Raw genomic sequence first — 25,106 nt, 5'->3', positions numbered from 1 at the left:
GGGCCATGTAAGAAGCCATTAGAGCAGCCCGACTAGATGACAGAAAGACTCGGAAAAATATTTGTTTTACAATGTCCATAAACACTGAAATTTCCAAATCTACTAGATGGACATAAAAATGGAAGAGTTATAACCTGAGTGGGATGCTAATATCACTGATATCATTTCCTTGGCCAAACTGAATCTGTCCTTGGAGAACTAACTCAAATGTCTGTCCACAGCCCTCCTGACTCCCGCTCCCCAGGCAGTGGGTCATTTTACCGTTCACCTTCCCACAACACTGTTTACATTTCTGTCACAGCCCTAGCCTCTAGTTCTGTGCATGTTTTTCCCCCTTGCCACCGGGTGGGAAACAACATGTAGATGGGAAGTGTTTTCCCATCTCCGCATTCCTCACTTCTCAGCCAGCAGTGCTTGGTGGGTGACAATTCATCACTGACGATCTCCAGCCAAGGGGATGCTGAAAGCGTGGACGAAGCGGTGTGCTATCGCTGTAGCGAGGCCCGTATACACATCCCATGTCACTTTTCTCCAACGCAGATAACGCAGAACCAGCAGAGGCAGTACTCTCATTACACACTGCTGGCCCGTATTTGTAATGTGCGACATTTTTTATGAAATACTGTCAAAGGCAATCCATCACTGAGTAACCTTTAGATTATATGCTGAGGTTGGTTTTAAACAGGGACGTAAATGAACTCCAAGGATGATGCTGGCTTCTAAGGAGGGAGTGATCAAAGAGTTCCACAGGGGCAGAACACCATGTTCTTCTATACGCAGGATAGTCACATGGCAGTGACTGAAGGGGGTTTCTGCTGTCTGTTTTTACTTGGGGACAGGGTGATTGAGATGATAATCATGTGACTATGAAATGTGGCTGACTATTTGTGTCCTGCAGTACATCAGGTGAGGACATGGCAAAGGAATGAAGACAACTAAAGGGCAGGCAATCTTTGACACGCTCCAGGTTTGTAATAACTATCTTGAGAGAGATATATTTGCACATTTATATATACATTCATATATATATACATTCACACACACATAAATAAATATATATATATATATATATATGACACAGGGCACCCTAAGTTAATTTCAGATGCCAATTGGACTCACAGTTCAAGGGGCTCTGTAGATCTGGAAAGGTCTACAATCTTATACATATTATAGAATATAAATAAAAGAAACCTTCTAAGTCCCATCACTTCTGTGTAAATCCTGAGTGAAGCTGCCTCTGCTGGGTTTAGTGCTTCCTGTTAAGGCAAGGCTGATTGTGAGAAGAACACTAAAATTGTAATTCTTTGTCTTCCTTAATTAGACCCAGAGCTCACCACAGTTCTTGCTGCAGCTGTGAGAAAATCCAAGCAATAATTCACATTGTCAGGTCAGCAGAAACAGACACAGGGGTCTGATGTGACCAAGATCTGCTTAAGGGATCTTTCTGTGGATTGAATAGCTCAGAAGAGGTACATACTCTTCCACAGAGAAAAAAAAAATCCCCAAAGATGTTGAGCACAAGCAGCAATGAAAATGGATGGCAGTGGCATCTCATGCCACCTTTCCAGATGCCATTCCGTAGGAGGCAGATAAAGCACCTCGATACCAATTGACGTGGGGCGCTAATTAATAAGTCCCATTAAATCACGGAGTAATGACATTTAGCATCTAATGAATGCCTCATAATCTCTTGAATCATTAATATTTCATAGCGTCAGAGCATAAGGATAGCCGTTCGAGGCTGGTACAGCATGGTTTTCTGCCTCTGACGTGGCCCCAAGGGTGTAGGTGGGTCCCTTGCCATGCAGAATATATGTGCACATCGTTCACTCCGTACCTTGGACCTAAGGATTCCTCTTTTAGAAAGATCATGCCTGCCATTTTTGGAGTGAACATCTGTGACTTCAGAAAGCCCCGGGAGAGCAGAAAGTCTCAGATGTTGACTGGTGTAGAGCACTGGTTTGTTGTTGACCCTCGATGACCACCAGAGAAACTGGCACAGGAGAAAATCGTTAGTTTGATTTATCACTGGAGGGAGGGCTTGCCTTATTCAAAGGCAATAATCACTTGGTAGAGCAGGTGCCACTGCAAGGCCATATTGATCCAGGAGGCCAGTCAGTCACTCAGGCGTGGAGATAGCTCAAGAAAAAGAAGTCTATCTCGGAGCAGGCAGAAATGAAGTGGGCCGCTATTATCTCTGACTGTGGCTCTGTGGCCTCAGGGGCACTGGGCATCTTCTTGCAGAGGAAGGGCTGGAGCAGAGAAAAGGGTTCCAGGCTGCCGCGAGCAAAGTGAGAGGGGAAGGTCTGTCTACAGAGCTGGCTGCCAAGGTCTCTGAGACTGGATTCTTCAGAAGTCTAGAAGAGAGGCTGGCTGTTCTAGATCAAGAGTCTGAATACTCAAAACCGCCCACGTTCAAGGATGAGATTTGCTCCGGGGGCAAAACAGACAGTGATCAAAATCGACTTGGACAAGAGGCAAGATCCAGCGTGATGTTGGTGGATGTCTTGTAAGGTCGTGGGAGGGACAGAGGACCGGAGGCGGTGTGCGCAGGGGCAGGTGGCAAGAGGGTTGGAATCTAAGGCAGGTATATAAAGGCAGAAGGAGCCAGGGACGCAAAGGCCCGCGGGAGTGGGGGAAAGAGCGTCTGGAAGAGTTGAAGAAAAGTAAAGAGAAAGTAGGGACTGGGTTAAGAGGAGAAAGGACGGGAGAGAGAGCAAAGGGAGGACGGAGAGCAGAAGTGAAGAAAGGGAGAGGGGGCTGGAGAGAGGGGGCTGACCGCGGGAGCTGGAAGCAGGGAGAAGGACGAGGGGCGTGATCGGCCCGGGTAGGGGGTGGGTTGTGGAGAGTGTGGCTAAGGGGGAGGGCCGCGGGAAAGTAAGAGCGCCGCGGGAGGGCGCGGGGCCGGGCGGGAGGAGGCTCCCGCGGGGGAGTGAGGCGGGCGGGCGGCTGTGGGAGGGAGAGTGCGGGGCAGGTGGCGGGGAGGGAGGGCGCTCGGCGGAGCGCCGAGGCCAAGTGCATTGTGTCTGGCGGCGGCGGCGAGCCCACCGGCGGCTGCTGCTGCTGGCCGGGAAGCCATGGAGCCACGGGCGCTCGTCACGGCGCTAAGCCTCGGCCTCAGCCTTTGCTCCCTGGGGCTGCTCGTCACGGCCATCTTCACCGATCACTGGTACGAGACCGACCCCCGGCGCCACAAGGAGAGCTGCGAGCGCAGCCGCGCGGGCGCCGACCCCCCGGATCAGAAGAACCGCCTGATGCCGCTGTCGCACCTGCCGCTGCGGGACTCGCCTCCCTTGGGGCGCCGGCTGCTCCCCGGCGGCCCTGGGCGCTCTGACCCGGAGTCCTGGCGCTCGCTGCTGGGGCTCGGTGGGTTGGACGCCGAGTGTGGCCGGCCGCTGTTCGCCACCTACTCCGGCCTTTGGAGGAAGTGCTACTTCCTGGGCATCGACCGGGACATCGACACCCTCATCCTGAAAGGTGAGCGGCGAGCGCGCCCCGCGTCCCTGCGTCCGCGCGCGGAGCACAGTCCGGGCATCCCAGGGGCGCGCTGGTCCCCGCGGTTGCCTCTCCAGTCGCTGCGCTCCGTTGCCCCGCTCATTTTTCACCCTTCCAGGCTGCTTCCCTGCTTTCCTTTTCCAGCTACTCTTCTCTCTCCCGTTCCTTGCTGCTTCATCCTACCTATCCTTCTTTTACCATTTTCCTGGACTCCGTTTTACCCCTCACCGCTGTCTCTCTTCCCCTTGACTCTCCTCTGGTCCTTCTCCGCCCGTGCACCTGGCTGACTGGGGATGTATATGTGAATTTTCTTGACACTGTTCCCAGGGAGGGTGACAGCCCAAAGACTGATCTTTCTCAACTAGGTTTCCTCCCTCAAGTTGCATTTTCCTTTGAGGCATGCCCTCTGGAAGAGATGAGGTATAAACCCTAGGACGAGGGAGGAGGGCTTTCTCGTGGATTGAGCTGGGTGATGTATGTGGGCATCCCAGCCTGGAGGATTCATGGGGAGCGAAGGTCTGTCCCCCAAACACTCCCAAGTTCAGGGTCTGTTTGAATTGGACTTTGCATTCCCTAATTCATTAATAAAAGCAGCTAAGACACCTGCTTTATTCATTATTCAACATTCCCGATGACCACCCTCCTCAGGGTCAAAGTAGCTAAGGAGAGCCAAGGGCCAAGTCCTTGAAAGTAGACTTGGGCTGGGAGACTCTACCTGTCACACTCTTATGGTTGTGACACTCTGTAGGCTGTCCTTATTGTTGGTTTTTGGGCTTTGTGTTGGTGTAGCATCACTTTGCTCTTCTGGAATCTATGCAACACCCATCTTCTGTATGTAATCAGGTAGTTTGAATTTTTTTTTTTTTGCAATCCCATGCATGTAAAAATATTCAATGTGACAGTCCTCTTCTGTAGCGCTTCCTTTAACTTCTAAAGCTCAAACCTCCACAGAATGTCCCCTGAAAGAAAAACAAATAAACAAACTTCTTTTCCTTGGACTCACTGTTCCCCCAAAAGGAAGTCAGAGGTCAGCCCGTCTGAAAATATTTAGAATCAAGTGAGCAGATGTGCACTGAATTACAGCTCGCCGTGAAACTACCGAGAAAGGAGGGGGTTAATAACGTGCTGGCCTTCCCCATCTTGTTGGTTGGCATAGTCTTCATTTCTCAAACATGTCAATTTCCTCCTTCCCATGGCTAGCCCAGCTGGGGACTGCCATCCAAATCTGTCTGTATATGGAAGGGCTCCAGCAATTCGGAGGGCAGTCGGATACAGTAATCTTCCTTTGGGAAGCAAACCCTTTTCTTTTCTGTTCCAACTTGCATCCAAATCTGATTTCTCCTCATGAAGACACTGCATAATTAATCCTGATAGTAGCGTGCTACATGGATAAACTGTAAGAGCTGGCTGTGGAGGCTCGGTTATGGAGTGCTCATTCAGACGAGGCAATTTTGAAAGTAAGCAGTTCAGTTTGTCTTTGGAAATGGCAGAATTGCATTTTCCACACACACACACACACACACACACACACACACACACACTCCTCTGTGCATAGATTATATCACTGCATACAATTTGGATAGTGTGATGTTTGAAACAGCAGAGCAGAGTCTGGCCCACAGCAGGAGAACTCACTCCCACAGGGATCCTCCAGGATCCTTATGGAATTATGCTGGCTAGCTGAGGTACCCAGCTCCTAGAGTGTCCAGAATCAAGTGATCTTAGGAGATTAAGAATGTTATCAGAGGTCAGTGAATCCAATCTTTCAACCCTCTGTTCTAACCCTGCTACGATTTCTGACAGATGGCTGCCCAGTACAGTACCCGCACAACAGAACTCATATACTAATTAGATGGCTTACATTGTTCTGGTCATGAATGCATCTTTTAGATGAAAAAAAAAATTACCTCACATTGATAGTTGCTAGCTAATTCTTTGTGGAGAACACTGGGGCTTTCTGGCCTGTCAGAAAAATAGGGGGTCCCATACTGCGCCTGTTACTAAACCCCAGCGTATTTTCTCCCACAATCGTTCGACTCATTTGGCCTTTGGTTTGGTTGTCTCTGTCTATGAAGGCTGACTGTGCTTTGGGGAACTTGCTAGATCTGAGATGTATTGTTGTTTTAATAACAGCCATGTGAATTTGGAATCCTGGGAAGTTAATGAGCTGATAATGTTAGGAATGAGATGCTCAGGGCAAAGCAGGACACCAGTCATTACAGGGTCACAGTTTGTTGTTGGGGGAAGGGGAAGGCCGGAAGAGCCTCTAGTTCTTCCAGCAGCAGTTTGCTGCTAACCCACGTTAGGCTGGAGGAAACTAACTTCCTACTTCTGGTAACTTCTGGGTCTGCTTCACCTCTGGGGAAAGACAGGGACATGGAAGTTTCATTAAAATTCCGATTCTGTGAATAATATGGAAAAGCAAAATCATCCAGATTTACCTGCCTCCAGCAGATGGTTCGGGCATCCATATTAGGAAACCTTGTTTAGCATTGTTTTGGCACCTGACATCAGATGGCTGTGGTCTGACTTTCCTAGCATAAACCACTAGGAACCATCCTCACGCGCACCTCAAACATCCCTTTACCCAGAGCCTCGAGGTCTACTTCCTACTTTCCTCTCTGAACTGCCTTGGGGGTCTTATAATCATTTAGAAATTTTAATTATTGATAAGTCGACTCAGATGGGAGACCAGATAGGGGTCAGAATGTGGCTTACAAACTTTCTGGTATGCCTAGTGAACTTTTGAGACAGGAATAAGTCAAGCTTTTAAACCTGTGGACACAGAGGACAGAGGTGGGATGCTGATGAAAGTCGCAGAGAGGCAGCATAGAAATGTTCTCCCACCATAAATGTTAGTATATCCCATTCCTGGAGACTCTAAGCATTTCTCATGATTAAGAGATAAAAGCACACAAGACAGATTGGTTTGGAAATGATGTGTGTAGACTCTATAGTATTAATCTACCCAAGAGAAATCACGACCAGGAAAGCATCTGTCTTAATGATACAGAGATTTGGGAGAAAAATCAAATTGTGGAGGGTTTTATTGGTTTTTGTTTTGTTTTTATGACTCTAGTTCACATTTATCTAGTTCACTCTTTAGCCAGTTTAGGCTGGACCTCCAAGTAGAACCTTCAACAAGAATGATTGGTTTCTTTTCCTCTTTTCTTGTTTCCCTCTCCTCTCCCTACCTCCCTCCCTTCCTTCTGGATATGAGGTCGAGTACATCCCAGATTGGCCACCAACTCACTAAGTGGTAGATGATGACCTTGAAGTTCCACCTTGAATCTTTCAGGCTTCCTCTCCCAGACGCTGGGATTACACATGTGCTGGGGATCAAATCCAGGGCATGCTAGACAAGGGCATGCTCGCTAAACTCTAGCCCATGGCTGAGGCAAAGTCATTGGTAAGCATTTTAAGGACTGGGACTATAAGCCTGTGCTGCCTTTCCAGGCCACAGTGAGCTATTCCCCAACAGTTTGAACACAGTGTTTCTCTGGCATCAAGCTCTCCCTGAACCGTCTCTGTCTCACCATCGTGCTCACTTGGTATGTTAATCAATCTTTTCTTGCTGTGACAAAATTCCCCGAGAAAACCAACTTACTTTTGGAGCATGTTTTAGGCTCATAATTTGTTGCGGTAAAAATTAAAATGGATCGGCGGCTACCGGTCCCCACGAGGCGGAATCCACTCACTCCGGCTGCTCCTCTGCCAAGAGGTCCACATGCCGCCCTCTCCTGGCTGTCTCCCTTTTAGCCATCCTCTCTGTTACCACGCCTGCGCGCGCACACGCACGCACGCACGCACGCACGCACGCACGCACACCTCACATACATCTCATTCTCCGGGCCCTTCGAGTTCCCACTCTGAGCGGGCAACAGAACCAGATCCGCACAGTCCAACTGCCTCTCAGCCATTTCTTTCACACACTGTCCTCTTTAGCCCGGTAAAATCAAAGTCCCAGAAACTTGTAATTTAGCAATTAGATTTACATGCTAAATTCTCAATCCACAATTCATCCACCCAAAAAGATTCACTGCCAATTGATAAAGATATAAACCTCCCGCCTAGACAAGATAAAAATCGATCTGGTTCTCCTAAATCTGGACCATGCCCCTCTGTAGACTCCATCTTGATCTCCTTCGCTCCTCTTCCCTCCTTCCTAGACTTTTCCCCACCTACCCTCTTCTTCTCATCCAATGACAGGCTCCGCCTTATCCTGGACCCGCCTTACTGCTTAATGACATCATCCTACAGTGATGGCTGGCTAGTTTTGTTGCATTTAGTAACTGAGGGAAGCAGAAACACCGTGCTGGAAAGCTGCTTACCTCTTGCGGGCCAGGAAGCAGAGAGTAAGAGGAGGACCTGGGAAGGGTACAACCTTTCGAAGCATACGAGAGTACACCCTGGTTCACCAATTCCTCCAGCTTCCCCGAAATAACACCATTAAGTTTTGAATCTGTCAGTGATCCAGTCAGTTCCCTTGATGTGCGTCTCTGAACATTAAGTCCATGGATTTACTCTAGCAGGAGAGGGCAGGATTCACGTTGAAATATAATTCCAGGGTAACAGGAAATCTTATAAAATACTTAAAAAAATAGTCTGCACTATACTTTTTTAATTTACTTTCCAGTTCAGTGAAAAACAAAGCTTATGTGTGGAAGGTACAATTAGAAGATCTCGGGACATATTGAGGGTTCTTTTGTGTCTCGTTGTAAGTTACTTTTTCTGCGTGTTCTTGTGGTTCTGGCTTTTTAAAAAGATCATTTTATGTGTATGGCTGTTTTACCTGCATATATGTCTGTGTACAATGTGCATAGCTGAGGGGAGGGGGACAGAAGAGGGATTGGATCCCCTGAAACTGGAGTTACTGATGGTATGGGCCATTAGATAGGTGCTGGGAGGAACCCTGGCTCTCTGGAAAAGCAGCCAGTGCTCTTAACTATTGAGCTGCCTCTCCAGCTGGCCACTGCTTGTTTTGGCTCTGAGAAAGCAGAAAGCTTTCTCGGTCAAAGGATGAGCTCTGAGAATATGCAAATGAGTCACTTCTGCCTAATCAATGAGAGGTGTGGAATAGTTGGGCAAGCCAAGTAAGCACTTCAACAGAATGGACTTAACGCCCTGGGCTTCAGGCTCCTATGAGCTGCTGGGAATGCAGGAGGTTTGAAAGAAGCCCTATTGTCTAAAAGTCAAAGAAAGCCTAGGCCAGTGGACTTGTCGTGGTCTCTGTAGGGTCTCAGAAAATAGAAACTGACCTAAAGATAGATGCTACATTCATTCAGTCATTATCCATTTATTTACTCAAGAAATAGATCGTGAAGTGTCAGGCATCGTCTTGACGTAGAAGACACACTGAGAGTTGCACAGAGTGGACAAATCCCTTCCTCCTTAAGGGTGCATTTCAAGGAGCAGAGTTTGTATTTTCTAGTGGATTACACAGAAGCTACTCATAGTAGGTGGAGGAAGATTACTTGATGGGAGTGGAGAGCACTTTGGGAGAGCTGATGGAACTAGTAAGGAAATGACAGAGAAGGCAGCGCAGTGTGATGGAGTGTCAAGCCCTGTGGGGACTCGCTGACATCCTGTCCAAGTGCAGTAGTTACGAGCTAGAAGCGCAATGGAAGGCGGGCCCTTCGGAAACGTTTCCCCTGCTTGTGTTCAGTGCTTGGTAGCCTTCACTTTAGTAAATAAATATTGGTGAGACCCGTGGCTGCGTCCTACAGAACTTCGGGGAAATCAGGTGTGAATTGGAAATGGCCGCTGGACTCTATAGGAAGTCCTAGCTATTTGATTAACTTTGATGTAAAATTGTTTTCATTACAAGTTCTTATTAAGAGCAATTAGCTTTACTTTTCAACTCTATGCCCTTTGAACGTGCAAATCAAATTTTAGTCCTGCATTCTGCCTACAATAAACAAAATGAAACTTAGTGTTTTGCTTTTACGAAATGAAAAATGACGGGATTTCAGAGATGTGAAGACTATGACTCTCATGTGTGTAACATTAACTTGTGAAAGTCAATGGGGATCGAACTGAGACCTGAAGTAGAAATACATCCTAATGGTCTCTGAAGCGGTCTAATGAGGTAAACAGAGATATCAAAGACAGTGAGTGGTACATAAATACCCTGTCATTTTGCTCTCTGTATGAAAAGGAGAGAGAGAGAGAGAGAGAGAGAGAGAGAGAGAGAGAGAGAGAGAGAAAGATCTAGAAGGAATTTACTGGGCCCGTTCTGCTTTGTGCTAATGATTGATCTGTTCCTCCTGTTGCTTATTCTCAACAAAATTAATAGTCTGTACAGGACCCACCAAGTTCTACCTGACACAGGAATAGATTGATGATTTTCTACAGCTCATTTGTAGACCAAAGCATCATCTGCGTGGGAATAATTATCTACCAAGGGCAGATCTATCTAGGGAAGCAAAAGGCCAGCATTCTTTCTCCTTGGACCAGGAGGGTGCAGATTGTTGCCGACCTTGCCTTACACAGCGGGCACGGTGATGCCTTCATTTTAGGGAGTCTACAGCTGTGATTAAGAGTGGTCAAGAGCACCTGCCTCTCTTTCAGAGGACTCGAGTTCCTTTTCCAACCAGATTGCTTGCAGCCTTGTTTATCTACAACTTCAAAGACACTGATATCCTCTTCTGGCTTCATCCGTGTGTGTGTGTGTGTGTGTGTGTGTGTGTGTGTGTGTCCAGTTTCAGGGGTTCCATTACCCTCTGGCCTCTGAAGCCACCTGTCTATACTAATGTATATGGTGCATATAAACTCTTACACACACACACACACACACACACACACACACACACACAATCTTAAAAAGATTTCCTTTGTGTCTCCAGACAAGTGGTATCTGGGATGTTTTTGAGAATGCATTACTCGGATGCTCATATAGACGTAATTTTTCTTATTCATTTAAAATTGTGCGCAGGGGCTGTGTTAGTACGGGAACCATGAAGCAAAGGCCAAAGCAACCTTTGAGGGGGGATAGTATTAAAATGGTATAAATAGACATTTTGCTTGAGCACCCAATGCCTCCCCCCACACACTCAACCTTGCTTCTCTTGATGCTCATTACTTAGGCTGCGCCCTTCTGGGCAGAGGAAGGAGAGGTTTGCTCATCGTGGCTGAATGTGTGCCTGCTCTCTCCAGTGTTCCGTTATACCACACACATTTGTCTTGTGCAGAGGAGAGGAGACGCATTTTATTTCCACATCAATTCTGACACTAGGCACAGTATTAAATGAGCCCTTTTGATTAAACAACTGCTACTTCATCCTGCCCAACTCCTAATGACTAGATTTGTAGTTTCAACTTGTCCCATGGCGTGTGGAGGCGAGTGTGATATTCCGTTTGAACACATTCTGTCACCAACGCTCATGAAGGTTGTCTGGAGCAGGAATTAAGTTCTTGCTACTCTGTCATCAAAGGAAGCGACTAGTTCCCTTCTCCCCTGTTGGTACATCGGCAATGTCTTCGAAACGTCATTTAGAAATGCGAGAGTCAACGGTGCTGTAAGTGGCTTGTGATCGAACTTTCCAGAACCACTGACATTTTCATTTTCTATGTCCTGTGGATAACATTTAGCAATGGCCTTGAGGGGGAAAATGGAAAGTTTATTTTTTGCCATGTCATAGAAAGTTCACATTCAATTATACCCGAGTTGCTGTGTTGTTTTTTTTTTTTCTCCCCCTTAGCTACTGATTTTTCTTCTTCAAAGCTTGGAGAAAGCCCTCCAACCCCATCAGCAGACTGCTCATAATTGCCAGTGTTCTTGATGGCTGTTCAACACGCGCTTCTGTTGGAGGAGCATCTGGGGTCACAAAGACTGCCTGTGTCATTGCTAATCATGAGGTCCAAGGACAGGGAACATCGGTGGGATGGGGGAAGGTCTCAGGGTTTTCCCGACACGACCATTGCATCACTGTGAGCACCCACAGTGCCCCGGACTCCAGCTCATCAGCCTGTAATGACCGACTGTCACAACCTCATCACACATTGCTAATACTGAGACCTCTGCCAAGCAAGCTGTCTGAGGTGACATCTGTGCCCTCCGTCCCTCAGCCTACCTTTCTTTTGCCTGTCTTATCTTCCAGAGAAAGTCCACTGTCATTCTACGAGTCTAAAGTGTGTGGATGAGATCCGTGGTCTGTTTTCTTCTGCGGTTTGCTGGTTTCCAAGAAGGAAAGCAATCGGACTTTGTCGGGCTGTCTTCTCCCTACCTCACCCACTTCCAACAACGGCGACTGGTGGGGTGGGAGGGGGAAATTGAAAACAAACCACCCCAAAAGATTGGCAGTTAATACAAATAGCAAATATGTCTCCTTCAGAGCAAAATATTAGCTCATTATTTTGATGACAAAGATAAGGTAATTTTTAACCAGGTAGGTCTGCCTTAGGCTTCAAGATATTTGGTTTTATTCCCGTGTGCATGCATGTGGTGTGTATGAGTGTGTGTGTGTGTGTGTGTGTGTGTGTGTGTGTGTGTGTGTTTGCGTATATCATGTACGTGAGTGCAGGTGCCTTCAGAGGCCACAGAGTGTTGAAGCCCCTGAAACTGGAATTACAGGAAGTTGTGGCAACTGAGGCTGGGTCTTCTACAAAAGCATTTACGTGCTTTTAACCATCGAGCCCTCCCTACAGCCTGAGTTATTATCTTAAAAACAAAACAAAACACCAAATATTGATATTATCTGTAGCCGTGCATAGCTTTTGGTAAAGAGTTTTTTTTTTTTTTTAAATCAAAACAAAGACACTGTGACTACAGAACAGACTTTATCTTCCAAAGCTGCTAAAATTGATAACGTTTGTCTGTTGGCTTGCTCATGGCGTTTCCCTGTGGTTAAAAGTGATTGCGGTAATTAATCTGCTTTATTGCAAATTTTAACTGAAACGACATAAGTGAACTTCTTGGAGTGTGAGCTTTGGAGGTAGTGTGGCAGACAGCGTCTGCTTGAAGTGCAAGGAAGCTACAGGCTGCATTTGTCTTTCCTGCAACTCAGGCCTGATCAGCTGACTGGAGACCAAGCAATCACGTCTCCAGGGGACCCCATCAGGGAACTCAGCAGCAGTGGAAAGGAAGAAGAATAGGCCCTATGATTTACTTTCTCCTTTCTTGAATTACAGAGGATAAAGTGAATTACTTACTGGGTGTCCCTCCCCACCCCGCCCAGCTTGAATTTTTTAAAAATATTTTGTTCATAGGTTTTTAAAAAAGGAAAGAAATCAGTCCATTCTCTCTCCCCCTTCAGAATCTGAGGGATTTCTGTTCCTTTTGGTTCCTTCAAGGTTTCTGACATATTTCAGCCAGAAACAGATTCCTGAAATTCTTGAAGTGGCAAATTATGTCTGTTCAGATGATTCTAGAAGGCTTGGCTGTCTTTATCACAGGACAGTCACCTGCAAATCAGCAGCGATGCTCTCGTCGGCCTGACGCGCTTACGGTGTAGCCGTAGCAATCACAGCGAGTTGAGTGGGGAATCAGGACAGGGTGGGGGATGTTTTATTTGGCTGGAACCTCATTTTACCACATTTAAGGAATCTTTAATTTGGTGGGGGAGATGTATTCGCCTCATTCAACAGTCAATAAATGTTGCCGTTAGAAAACCCTATTTTTAAAAAGTGGTTTCTTAGTCAAAAATGGATGCCAAATGCTGCAGCTTCCGTGTTGACCGGGCTGCCCTCTTTATCCTATCCACAGAAATGGACAAGGACCTCTGAGTTGGGATTAATTTCTTGTAGAAAGCTACTTATAGCGATACTTTATAGAGTTTTTAAGTCTGAGCATTGTGGAAATGCTATTCATGAGGTTACTGAGGGAAAAAAACCCCACAAAGTTTATCACTTATGATACGATTGAGAAGCTAGGGAGCAGGTCACCAGAGCAGCAGTTTGACCCTAGATAACTTTCCAGAGATGGGGGCAGGGGGAGAAATCGTGATGGTCTACTGGAGCCGCCTGTGCCACTGAGAGCTCAGGATTTGTGCTGGGCCACCGATGGCTAGGAATAGCCCATTGTAGTTCATTTATATTGAGCATCTGGCATACTGGGGAAGCTCTGCCTGTCAGTTAGACAATCAAGGTGTTGGTAGAAGAGAGCTTAGACTCTCCAGCAAACAGGAGAGCAGCAGCCATGACGAGCGTGAAGGGCTCTGAAAAGGACTGCATTTTTCTTCAGGTGCTCGAAACAAAAGACACGAGGGTACCATTTACTGCTCAGCAGTTAACAGGGGAAATCTAGCCAGATGTCTGCTGAAAGAACATGGAAGCTGTGTTGTGCCGCTTTCTCAAGGGCTATGCGTCTCTTTCTCTCTCTTGGAGCTCTCTTCCTCTGTCTATGTCTGTCTCTGTCTCTCTTTATCTCTCTCCTGCCTACCCTGTCTCCCTTCACCAACCTTTCTGTCCCCCACTTTCTTCTTCCCTCTTTCTCCCCTTCCCTCCCCTCCCCTGCCCTTTTTCTTCTGAAAGAAACTCAAATTAGTAGGAGGTAGGTAGGAAAATACAGGCAGAATCAGGTTCCTGGCCACCTGATTTTGAGCTGCAAACTTCCATCAGTCGCTTGCCCTTCCTCTGACTCCCCCTCCCCCGCACCTCCCTCCCTCAAAGCTTGTTAGCTGTCTATGCACTGGGTGAATGTTGTCATCAGCACACACTCGGATTGGCTTTAAGTTATACGCAGAAGGCATCGTTTGCAAGGAGAAGGCCCCTTTGATTTTATGTAGAAGACGTGGTGGAGGAGCTTAATCCACTCTATTTTCTGGGGTGGAGGGTGTAGGGGGGCAGTTGACAGGTGCAGTGGCATGGGCGTTTCAGTCCTTTAAAGTCATCCTTAGGTGCCACCACTGATTTAGAAAAGTGGCAGCTATATAAATAACTCATTACCCGTTGGTCCCCTGAACAGGTCCCTGAACACCTGATTTGGAGAACTTCAAAAGGAAGTGACAGGAGGGGCCATAGAAGGGGATAAGTGTGCATGTCCTCCGAAGGTGACAGCTACTGAAATGAATATCCTCCGGGTCCTGTGTGGAGTACTCCCCTGCTCCCTTATGCATGCACACAGATGCCATGCAGTGGCATTTCGATTGTGCCATGGTGGAAATGGACTGCCCTGTACCAACAGGCACCACAGTTTCACTCTGGAAGTTTGTGGCAGTGTACCTTGTCAAGGTTTTTCTTCCTAAACTCTCACAAGATCCTCACTTCTGCTCTCATTTGCAAATTAAAATGGCAGGCCCACCCCCATGTCCCCAAATTCTTCCGTGTATTTAGTTATTTTTCTGAAGTTGTTTATATTTCCCAAAGGGTCAGATACAGTAGCGTTTCTGACGGGGTCTGACACATTATAATTTGGGTTGTGGGTATAATTTTTTAAAGGGAGTAAATAAAGTACTTGATAAACATTTATGCACTCCTCTGGGTAGGTTGATTGGTTACGAATCTTTTAGTGTCAAATAACAGAATATCCAAATTAAAACGGCCTAACCTAAGAGGGAAAGGCATTACTGTGCATAATAAGCAGTCTGGAGGAAGTCTGCATCCTGGCTAGTTAATCACAGAGGTTAGGCGCTGGAGGGCTGTACAGCTCCAGCAGTGAAGGCTGCTTTGCCTTACACCCGCTTTCTTCCTGGACATGGCTATTCTGAGTCACTGCCTCACGCTGTGACAGTTTAAAAGCTAGGCAGGACAAGAGGCTGAACCCTTCTCTTGGCCCACTTCTTAGGAAATGTTCGGTAATCTTTCCACAAGTCTCATTGGCCGGAATTATGTCCTGAGATCATTTCTAGACTAACTCCTGGCAGATGATGATTGGTTCTCACAGACTAATCAAGCTCTTCAGCTTGGGTTGAGGGGTGTCAGTCTTCTCTGGAACTCGTGGCTAACTGGTTTTCCTCAAAATCGAGCTTCGGTTAGCTGAGGACATGTACGTATACATGTGGAGCTGCCATAGTGGGGGACATTCAAATGGGAGCCCCAGCTTACCTGTGGCCATTGCACCGTAGGGTTAGACTGAGGCTAGAACTTGGGTTTTGTCACTAGCTCTTCCAGTTTATCTCTTCCTCCACACCCTGCCCCCTGGGAAGACTCTGCATTTTCCTTTCTGGAAATCCCATTGTTTTCCCTTAATCCAGAACGACCCACAGGTTGTACTATTGTTTCTAACAGACCCACAGGTTGTACTATTGTTTCTAACAGGCTTGTTTATATTTGCACTTTAAAAATGCAATACAAAGTGTCCAAAATTATGCATTTTGGGGGATATAAATGTACTCTACATGAGGTAGTGCAGTTGTTAAAATCCAATACACAGTTAGGTTGGTGTGGCCCATACCAAAACAATCCCCAGATATGTAGCCCTTGTCTCTTTACCTTTCCCAGGAAATGGGCCTTCAGCCGCTGCCCGGAGAGTCTTGCGGAGATCATTACTTAGAACAAGCACCCTTTCTCATAGGCCAGGTCTGCTGACAGACCTGTTCACACCTCATCCTGGCTTAGTTTAGTTTCTCGATTGATTCCGAGGGAAACAGCATAGTAATGACACTGTATTTCATTCCCAGCTCTGGACTGGTTCTAAGTGACCATCCTGGCGATATTCAAACAGACCTGTAGTAGGCTCAAGGAGGAAATCAGCAAGGCCCTGGGTCGTTGTTTGTCTCCTTGAATGCCCATAGAGGCACATATTCAAAATCCAAAGAGCTAACCTACTCCAGTTCAAAGAAATGCTAGCTGCCTTTGAAACGACCCATCTAGAAGGGCAGCAGAGGAAGCCACTGCTTGGCAGTCCTCTGTTTGGAGGAGGGAGATGGAGGAAAGGGATACGACAATGGGTCCTTGTCGTCTCAGCAGGAATGGGCAGGACACGTCTCTGCAATGCACATTGTGTCTCCTGGTGGAATGTCCATGCTCCTCTGCGCTGCTCCTTGGGCCCCGAGAGGTCTGTTTATTTAAGTCTGATATCTGCTCAGAGCAGGAATTACGAAGCAAAAGTGAACTCTTGCAGATGGGCTTAGCTAGCAGGATTTTTTAGCACAGAAAGCCTGAGAAGATGCTGTAAAGCCACAAGGTGTGTGGGTGGGCACAAATTTGGACCACTGGAATGCATGCCAACTTGTAGGTCTGAGAGAGAGGGAAGGAGTGGGGAGAGAGGGAGAGGGAGAGCGAGAGAGAGGGAGGGAGGGAGGGAGAGAGAGAATGTATGGATATATGCATGCAGGGGAAAAGAAATGGAAGGCTTCAGGAAGACCAGGAGAGCATCCAGGAGGAACAAGTGTTTGCTGAATCCTTGGGAAGCCATCTCTATGGGATCTTACTTCCTGAGCAATCCGTGAAGAGCAGTCAGCATTTTCAAATGCAATCTCACTGTGTCTTATCTTTTCCCTAAAAGACTCTGACGAGTTGTCCCCAAGTTTAAACGTATCATTTCCAAAGAAACCCTCCACTCCATCATAGATACGTACTCGAACAATAACTCGTATCTATCCAGAGCTGCACTCTTCATTACCACCAAGAGCGGGAACAACCGAAATGCCCATCGCCAGAAATGTGATTTGCCCGTAAATCGGACCATTATTCAGAGGTTAAAAGGGGGGTAGGGGATGGAATATCGGCACATGCTACAACATGGTGGACTCTGTGAACTGTATGCTCAGCCAATGAAGTCGAGCACGCGAGGCCACGCACTGCGGGATTCCTTACAAAATAACCAGAGGAGGAAAAGCCACAGAGACGGAAAACAGGGTGGGGAAGCGACTGCTTGCTGGGTGTGGAATTTTCCTTCCGGTTTATGAAAACATTCTAGAAAGAGTGGGAGAGGGCACTATGTACTGTCAGTAAAATAAATGATTTAAAATGGTGAACAGCAACATCAAGGAGCTCCAAAGCTGGTGATTTCCTATTACCCACAGCTACAGGTTTGAACATCTGATAAGGGGCTCCCGCCACCCTTCTGACTTCTTTCCCTGCACCTCTCCATTGAGAGCCGGGGTCAGGCTATGCTACACTGTGCTGTGCACACACGCACACACACACACACACACACACACACACACACGCACGCGCGCGCACGCACACACACACACACGCACGCACACGCACACACACCCTTTTGCTCCTTATGGCCATTTTTTTTTCTGCCTGAAATCCCACTCTGTCCCTTGCATCTACATCATGTCTGCCTTTTTCTTGAAATTCAAGAACCATTGTATTTTCTCTGTTTTTTTGACTCTACGCTTAGCTTTACTTTCATTCCCATTAGAATGACTTTGAGCTGTTGTTAATAAAGTTCGTCCTTTGACAGCTTCGTACACGCATATGATACAGGCTGGTCACTGCCCTCCTTACATATCTGACCTCTCCCCCATCCCTCCCAGCTCCTCCTTCCTTACACACTTATTTTCCTTATCGCTACTTTTTGTTTTTGCCTAGTGTGCCACGGAGTTTAACTAGGGCCATCTGAGTGACCAGGGGCTTGTAACTGTCTATTGCAATCTGGTGGGCTCACACTGAATGCTATGCTCCCCTTTCTCCCAGAGTCCGTTAGCTGCCAGTAGATCAGCAGTAAGTAATTGGTTACTTCCCTAACAGCTGTACCACTATTGCGCCATTTGACTAGCAGGTTGGGACGGAACTGTAGCTTATGGAATTCACAACCGGATAAGATGGTTGATACCTTTAACCCCCAGCAGCCTGCATAACACTACTGGACACTAGCCATTAGGGAACAAGCTTCCAGCTCAGTTTCAGCTTGGTTTTTCTATACCTCAAATCTAACCTGTGTAGTAAATTCAGCAATGGGGTCTTAGCAACAACTTCTAGTGGGTAACCAAGGAGAATTGTATGAGCCTGGATTGTAGGGGGGAGCAGGGGGAGCTTCTGAGTTCTTCTTGACCAACAGTTCAGTTCCAACAGAGCTATTCAGTATCAGGTACCAGGGCTTTTGTTTAGCAAGCCATTACTTCTAGGACTTGTAGTGTCTAACCTTGTGGGTATATACAGGTTACCATATAGTATGTTTCTGAGTGATTTAATATATATTCACTTTATTTTGATCACTACCACCATACCTCCTATCCTACATCCCTCTCCCTGTTTGAATTTTTACACCAGAATGATTTTTTTTACAGTATTCTATGTTTATGAACAATTTTGTTATCCGATGTCAATTGCGGTCCAAAATTATTAAATGGAAAGTTCTGGAATATATAGTTCATAAATTTAAATTAAACAGTATTCTGAGTGATACGATGGAATCTTGTACCCTTCTGCTCTGTATGCCCAGGAATTGAGAATCCTCCCTCCATCAGTGTAATCACCTGGTGTATATGCACCTGGCCCTCCAGTGACCTAGTAATTAACCACTGTGCTATCAAGCCTATCATAATGTCTCAGTGTTCATGCTCAGGAGATCCTTATTTCATGTAATAATATCCCGAAGGGCAAAAGTGGTGATTCTTTTATTATGGTATACAATGGTTATCTTGACAGTTATTTTAAATTTTAACTGTATCTCATACATAAATCAAACTTTATCATAGTTAGTTATATATAGAAAAAGCATATGTATATAGGAAGTTTGGTTCTAACTACAATTTCTGGTATCCCCTGGGGGCTTGGGGGGCATAGTGTTCTTGAATAAAAATGAACAACTATTGGCTAGGACCCTCCTGGGCTATCTATGCCTCATTATAGCGATGTCTACCGTGTACCGTGCCTTTCCTTGTCCATTCTTTGTCTGTATCTTGCAATGAGGAACAGATGCCAGCTACCCTATTATTTGGACCATGCAGGTCTTCCCACTGGTGGACTCAAATCAGAGCCAGGCTCGATCCATCAGCTCCCTAAGGTTTTATTCCAAGCACAGAAAGGGGGTAATTGTTCTCTTTTCAGAGACTGGGGATTAATTAGACTAAGACGCTAATAAGTAAGCAGTACTTGGCATTTTAAAAGTATTCCTCATAAGTAGAAAACATAGAAACCACAAAAGCTAGCATTCATGCTACTCTTTTCTTTTCCTGTCATTCAAAATATAGGTGTAACATCAACAGAGAGCTTCTTAATGGGTTTCCCTCCAAAAATGCCCCAATCCTTAAGTGAAGGACTGTAAGACTGTTTGGTTTTTCCTGTCTTGCTGTGTATCTCCACAGGGAGTTCCTACCTCCAGGAATTGGTCCTTTGTCCTTTTAGAAGGATAAATCAGGTGTTTTCAAACCACAGGAATACAGGAATAGCGCTACTGTTTTGCCAAGTTCGTTCTATGCATATCCTCATACTAAATGTTCTTTTTTCAATAACATTATTGCAAATCCAGTAATGTTCACATCATCACCAGAAAGCAGAATGGCAGGAGAGGGTTGCTGGGGGCCTCCTGGTTGGTGTCCCTCGCTGCTCTTGCACCGAACTGTCTGCTGGTGTTGGACTTGGCCCTATGGAAGCTTCCAGGGAGAATTTCTTGAGATGCAAGGCTTCTCTCCTGCCCCTTCAGGAGACGAGGGGGCTTTGCTGGGATTCTGAGGTGACTTTCTTTTGGCAAGTTTACTTTTATAGTCTATTGAAGAGACAGCTGTCAGGAGCATTGGGGTCTTATTTCACTGTGTTCTTAACTGGCTGTGTGACCTTCGGCAAGTCATCTCACCTCCGGATGTCAGTCAGCTCATTTGTAGACAGAGAGCTTGGGTCTGAGTAGAGTCTTTTCAGGTCTCTTTCAGGGTTTACCGCTATGATGCGAGGGTGTCTAGATGGCTTAATTACCTTAGCCAAGTGCTGGGCCTTGCAAAGGTCATTTCTCTGGAGAAGCAGATGTTAGGACCAGCCAGTTGAAAGGTCTTTCCCTCTTTTCAAATCATTCAACCCATACTCCTTTGCTTTGCTCTTTTGAATGTGACATGCTTTCTTTTCGCTAATTTTCTTTTTTGTTTCACAATGGAACTGAAAGAGAAATAAAGGTTTTCCTGTACTATTTCAGCCTTTGTATTTTGTGAGCGCAGTGTTTGCCACTGGGTTGGAAGAATTCAGTCATCACTTTTCTTCTCTGTAGATGAGTTCACAGGCGACGGCATCGGTAAGATGGATCTGCGTTTGGGAGTTGGAATTTGAGTGCCTATTTAATGGAGAGTGTACTTTAGAAATTTTCATAGTGTGTCCAATTTAAATTTTGCCTTACCAGTTCATTTCAAATGTCTCTGAAGAAATTTTGAAAAGATTTTGATGGAAGGAAGAAATCTACTGTCTCTTACTACTATAGGTAATGTCCTAGGTTGCTTTCCTTCTGTGCTTCATGAGGGTATTTTATTTGCATAATCCGTGATTATGCCTCATTTTGCTCAACTGTATTGGCACACTTTCTGAATCTATAGTTTATGTGTTAAATACCCGGAAGTTATATTTGACAGACTTTAATTCACATTACGGATCTCGATCATTCATTTCAATTTCTTCCTTTCTCCTTTGAATGATATTTCTAGGTAGGTTTGCTGAATATTGCGATTGGCATAATAGTTAATTTCATTAAAGTCCTACACAGAAAACTTGAAGATGACATCCCCTTCCTCAAGCTCCAGCTTCTTTCTTCGTGCAGAGGGAAGGCACACTGAGAAACACCAACCTTCTTTAGTTGACCTAGGCAGCCCTTAACACTGCTGATCTGCAATTCCTTCTCTGACACTTGGCAGGACTGTTCTGTGTGGTTGTTCTTAAATCTTTCCATACCAAGCAGATACAAGGTGGACAGATCAATGTCCTAAGGTAGCTGCATCAGAGTCTAGCTGGTTGTCACTGAGAGAGGCACTGTGAGACTTCCAGTAGACACACTGTGTGAGGTCCACTCCCAATAGCCATAGTCTGTGTGGCGAGCATACTGTCTTACCTTTGTCCTTGTTGCAAGCATTGTTTGTGGCTATTTGAAAACCTCACTTGCAGGATTATTTAAGTCAAGACAGGTTAATCTGTCCAAAACAAGTCAACCAAACACCTCCCAACGGTGATGGGAAGACGAATCGGAGAGATCCGTATGGAAGATTGAAGGCTTGAGTAGTGTTTCTTGGTCTTCACTTTGCTTCTACATTTCTCAATAGGTTCCTTAAAGTTTTTTTTTTTCACTCGTTGGGTGGGATGTTTGTCTCCTTGAAGGCAAGAAGCTTATAAAGTCCGTGAAAGATGAGGAAAGATGAGCAACTTGGTCTGTAATGATCAGGCGATGAAGAACGCATTGCTGGTGGAATAGAAACGGTGCCCTGATCCACACAGCACCTTCTTGTCACATAATTCAAGGGTGACTTTATGAAGAGAGGAACGAAACACTTTCTCTGGCTGAACGTGTATGCTTGGGAAGAGTAGTGGGGAGCTGTTGGCAGTTATGGTCGCCGTACCATGGAGAGCACATTTCTAGTAAGCCGGGGTGGGGGAACTCCTGAGAACTAAACACTGTGCCCCGGTCCCAGAACATTGATTAGTCATTCAAGGTCTCCCTCATCCTTACACTGAAGGCTCAAGCGTCATACTTTCCAAGCATTTCCCAACTCTTACATTCTATGATTTATTCATAGCACCAGCAAGTCAAGGGCACACTTCCCAAGTACCTCAAACGTACCTCTGTGTGCGTCAAAGTTTGTTTTATCTAACCGGAAGGATGAATCTACTCAGAATGTCACACATGCTCCCGTCTTCTGAAACAGAGAGCACTGAGTCTAATTTTCGCATGACTCAAGGCTATCGCACGACGTGACACAATAGCTAAGTGTCCCCGAAGGGATGTGGGGCTGTGTAAGAGTGGCATGCCTTAAGACTTGGTGCCACAGTCTGATTTAAAATTAAAAAAAAGAAGAAGATTGTGTTTGTTCCAATTATTTTTTTCATGTTTTATGTTTGCTGCTTTGATCAATATAATCTCCTGATGTCTATTGTCTGTTTCTGGCAATTCCTCTTTACTGTTTCTAATGGCCAAGAAGTAGAGGCCATAGATGTAACAGTTGACATTCTGTCTGAAGTTAGGGCATGTGACGCTTCAGAAGCTACTCCTTTGAGTGAAGACTTACAGATCTTGTTGCCACTGCCTGAAGCTTTTGAGGTATTTTTCTATGTCTCAGTAAGTATTAGGTACAGTGTCAAGGTATACGCTGCTCTCTGTTTAAGAATGCTGTGAGGTCTGTGGCTTTCCTTCTAAAGGAGGGGAAGATGAGAGCAAAGGGGATTATGGGAGGGCTGAGGGAAACAAAGGACAGAGCCAGAGGGTCTGTTAGAGTGTCCAGATGATTGACAGGCCCCACCCTATCTCATGAGTGGGCCGCCCCACACAGTCGCCCTGTTTACAGCCCTGTTTCTCACCCCACATTGGTAAGGTAAAACAGAAGAGGGGAGTTGGCGGTTTCCAAGGTAAGGTGAGGAACCTGGAAGGGTGTGGCTCTTCTGGGTCCTTGTTTTGCTCATCCCCAGGGCTCCTTGCAGTAGATTAAGAACATTTAAGTTGGTTGTTCACCTTTTGTGTATTTACAAATACAGACCACTGTGTTTGCTTGCAAACCGCAGTCTGTCCATTCCAGAACACAGTTGGTTGCTGACTAATCTACACTTGTTTAATCTGCAGAGCTGGCAATTTTTGGAATCCTCCTACCCCTCCATCTTCTCTCTTTCTCCTCTCTCCCTCTCATGGTCTCATCTCGCCCATCCAACAACGAAGCCAAGGGTGTTATTTTGGGAATATGGAAGCCACATTGAACATATCGTTGGGTTTCTCTAAGCTTTTCTGAAAGTTTTAAAAGAAAAAAAAATAGGTTCACTCTTCTGCACAGTTTTCTTTCTGTTTGATGGGTGTCCATGCTTGAGGAACAAACAGGACTGTAAAGTCATTGCGCTTTCTGGGGCCTCACACCTTCCCAGGAGAGGAGAGCTCATTAAGAGTTGAGCATTGGCGCCTGGGACATCTAGGCCAGTGGATCTCAACCTGTGGGTCATGACCCTTTGGCATCAAAATATCCTTTCACGGGGGTCCCGTCAGACCACTGGAAGACACAGATATTTACATAACGATTCACAACAGTAGCAAAATTACAGTTATGAGGTAGCAATAAAAATAACATTGTGGTTGGGGTCACCACAAGGTCAGGAAGTGTAATAAAGGGTTGCGGTATTTGGAGGTTGAGAAGCACTGCTCTAGTCATATCTGTGGGTGTAACTTCATCTACCATGTGTTTTTTGTAGCGCATAAGGGTGATGGAGAAGTGTTTGGGAGAGCTGTGAAGAGACTAGCCATTTGCGAGCCAGAACCCTCCATGCGGCCCGTGATGGTATGGTAGCTAAGCGTGTCAGAGCCAGGCATCTTCTAATTCAACACAGTCAATGTGGATGATTGTGAACATAGGGTGCGGGCCACTTCTAAGGCTGACTTTCTGCGCAATGGAAAGGTAATACCTTTGGGTTGGAGAAATGGCTCAGTAGGTAAGGAGCTTGCCCAGAATGGGTAGCCTGCATTGGTATTCCTAGTGCCAGAGAGGCAGAGACAGGAGGGTCGTGCCAAGACCTTGGTGATTTCCCAGCTCAGTTAGAAACTGTCTTTTTAAAAGTAAAGAGTGGCTGAGGAAGATACTCACCATCAACCTCTGGCCTCCATACACGTGTCTGTGTGTCCGTGTGTGTCTGTGTGTCCGTGTGTGCCCGTGTGTGTGTGTGTGTGTGTGTGTGTGTGTGTGTGTGTGTGATGACCTCGAGCACGCGTGCGTGTACACAGGTCATCTCATACACACACACACACACACACAGACACGTGCACATGTACACACAGGTACACACACACACACACACACACACACACACACACACACACACACACAAGGAAACATAAAGACCTCCTTAATTAAGCAGGGAACTCTGGGACTGTAATCCATGTAGCGGTGTAGCCTGCCTTGCTTATTCTAAGGCTTGGGATTGACTCCTTCTGTATTGATTTCGCCTGATAATCATGCAGTCTATTGGGCTGTTTCTAATTATTTTGGCTATCTTAATTATTGGATTGTGCATGATCTGTTTTGTTCAAATAATTTCTCAGCCAAAAATGATGAAGCAGCCGAAGAACGCTGGCAGCTACCTAATGCCTGTCTGCCTCTGCCTCCAGCCTTTCCTGTCGTGTTAAATGAGTCAGTTTGCTCCCCGCTTTTCATTTTTCTCTCTACGAGCAAGAAAGAGGGTAGTATTTACCTTGTACGTACGATTTAGGGTAATTAAATATCAGGTGCCAGCAAAACAAACTGTCGCTATCAGTTTGATAGGATCATCTGGGCTGATTTCATGCACTCTGGGTTTCTCTTCTTATTTAAATTCATAAATATATATTCAGCATAGAAATTGCGGGGAGAAAAAATGACCAAGAAGGAAACAACGAAGTTAATCCCTAACTTCGTTGTACAAATCTGTTAAAGGACTTGTTTTAATCCAGTCCTCTTGCGCATATAGACACACATATTTGAGATAATACGAAACATACTGTCTCACAACTGCGGTGAGTCACAAGGGTTGTCCGGTTTTAGTCATTTTTTTTTATATCTGTGTAATATTTTAGTGTGTGGATGCAGAGCCACTCAGCTAGCTCATCTTCCTGACTCCTTATCTCCTCCTGGTATCTTTTC

General features: G+C 45.9%; 1 protein-coding gene across 2 annotated transcripts in view; it reads left to right on the top strand.

The window, feature by feature from the left end:
* Positions 1-3,017: 3,017 nt before the first annotated feature.
* The window catches only part of Tmem178a (transmembrane protein 178A), a 59,598-nt gene continuing 37,509 nt past the window's right edge, over positions 3,018-25,106 (top strand). The window contains exon 1 of one of the 2 annotated variants that reach the window (XR_015621974.1): positions 3,018-3,477. Coding sequence is in view for 1 of the 2 variants with exons in the window: in NM_001004282.1 (NP_001004282.1) it covers positions 3,078-3,477 (400 nt within the window). In the remaining variant the exon portion in view is untranslated. 2 annotated transcript variants of the gene reach the window in all.

The sequence above is a fragment of the Rattus norvegicus genome, chromosome 6 (genome assembly GCF_021556685.1).
Source record: "Rattus norvegicus strain SHRSP/BbbUtx chromosome 6, alternate assembly SHRSP_T2T, whole genome shotgun sequence".
NCBI classification, from domain to species: Eukaryota; Metazoa; Chordata; class Mammalia; order Rodentia; family Muridae; genus Rattus; species Rattus norvegicus.
The sequence above is the reverse complement of the archived record's forward strand: the minus strand, read 5'-3'. Positions and strand labels throughout refer to the sequence as shown.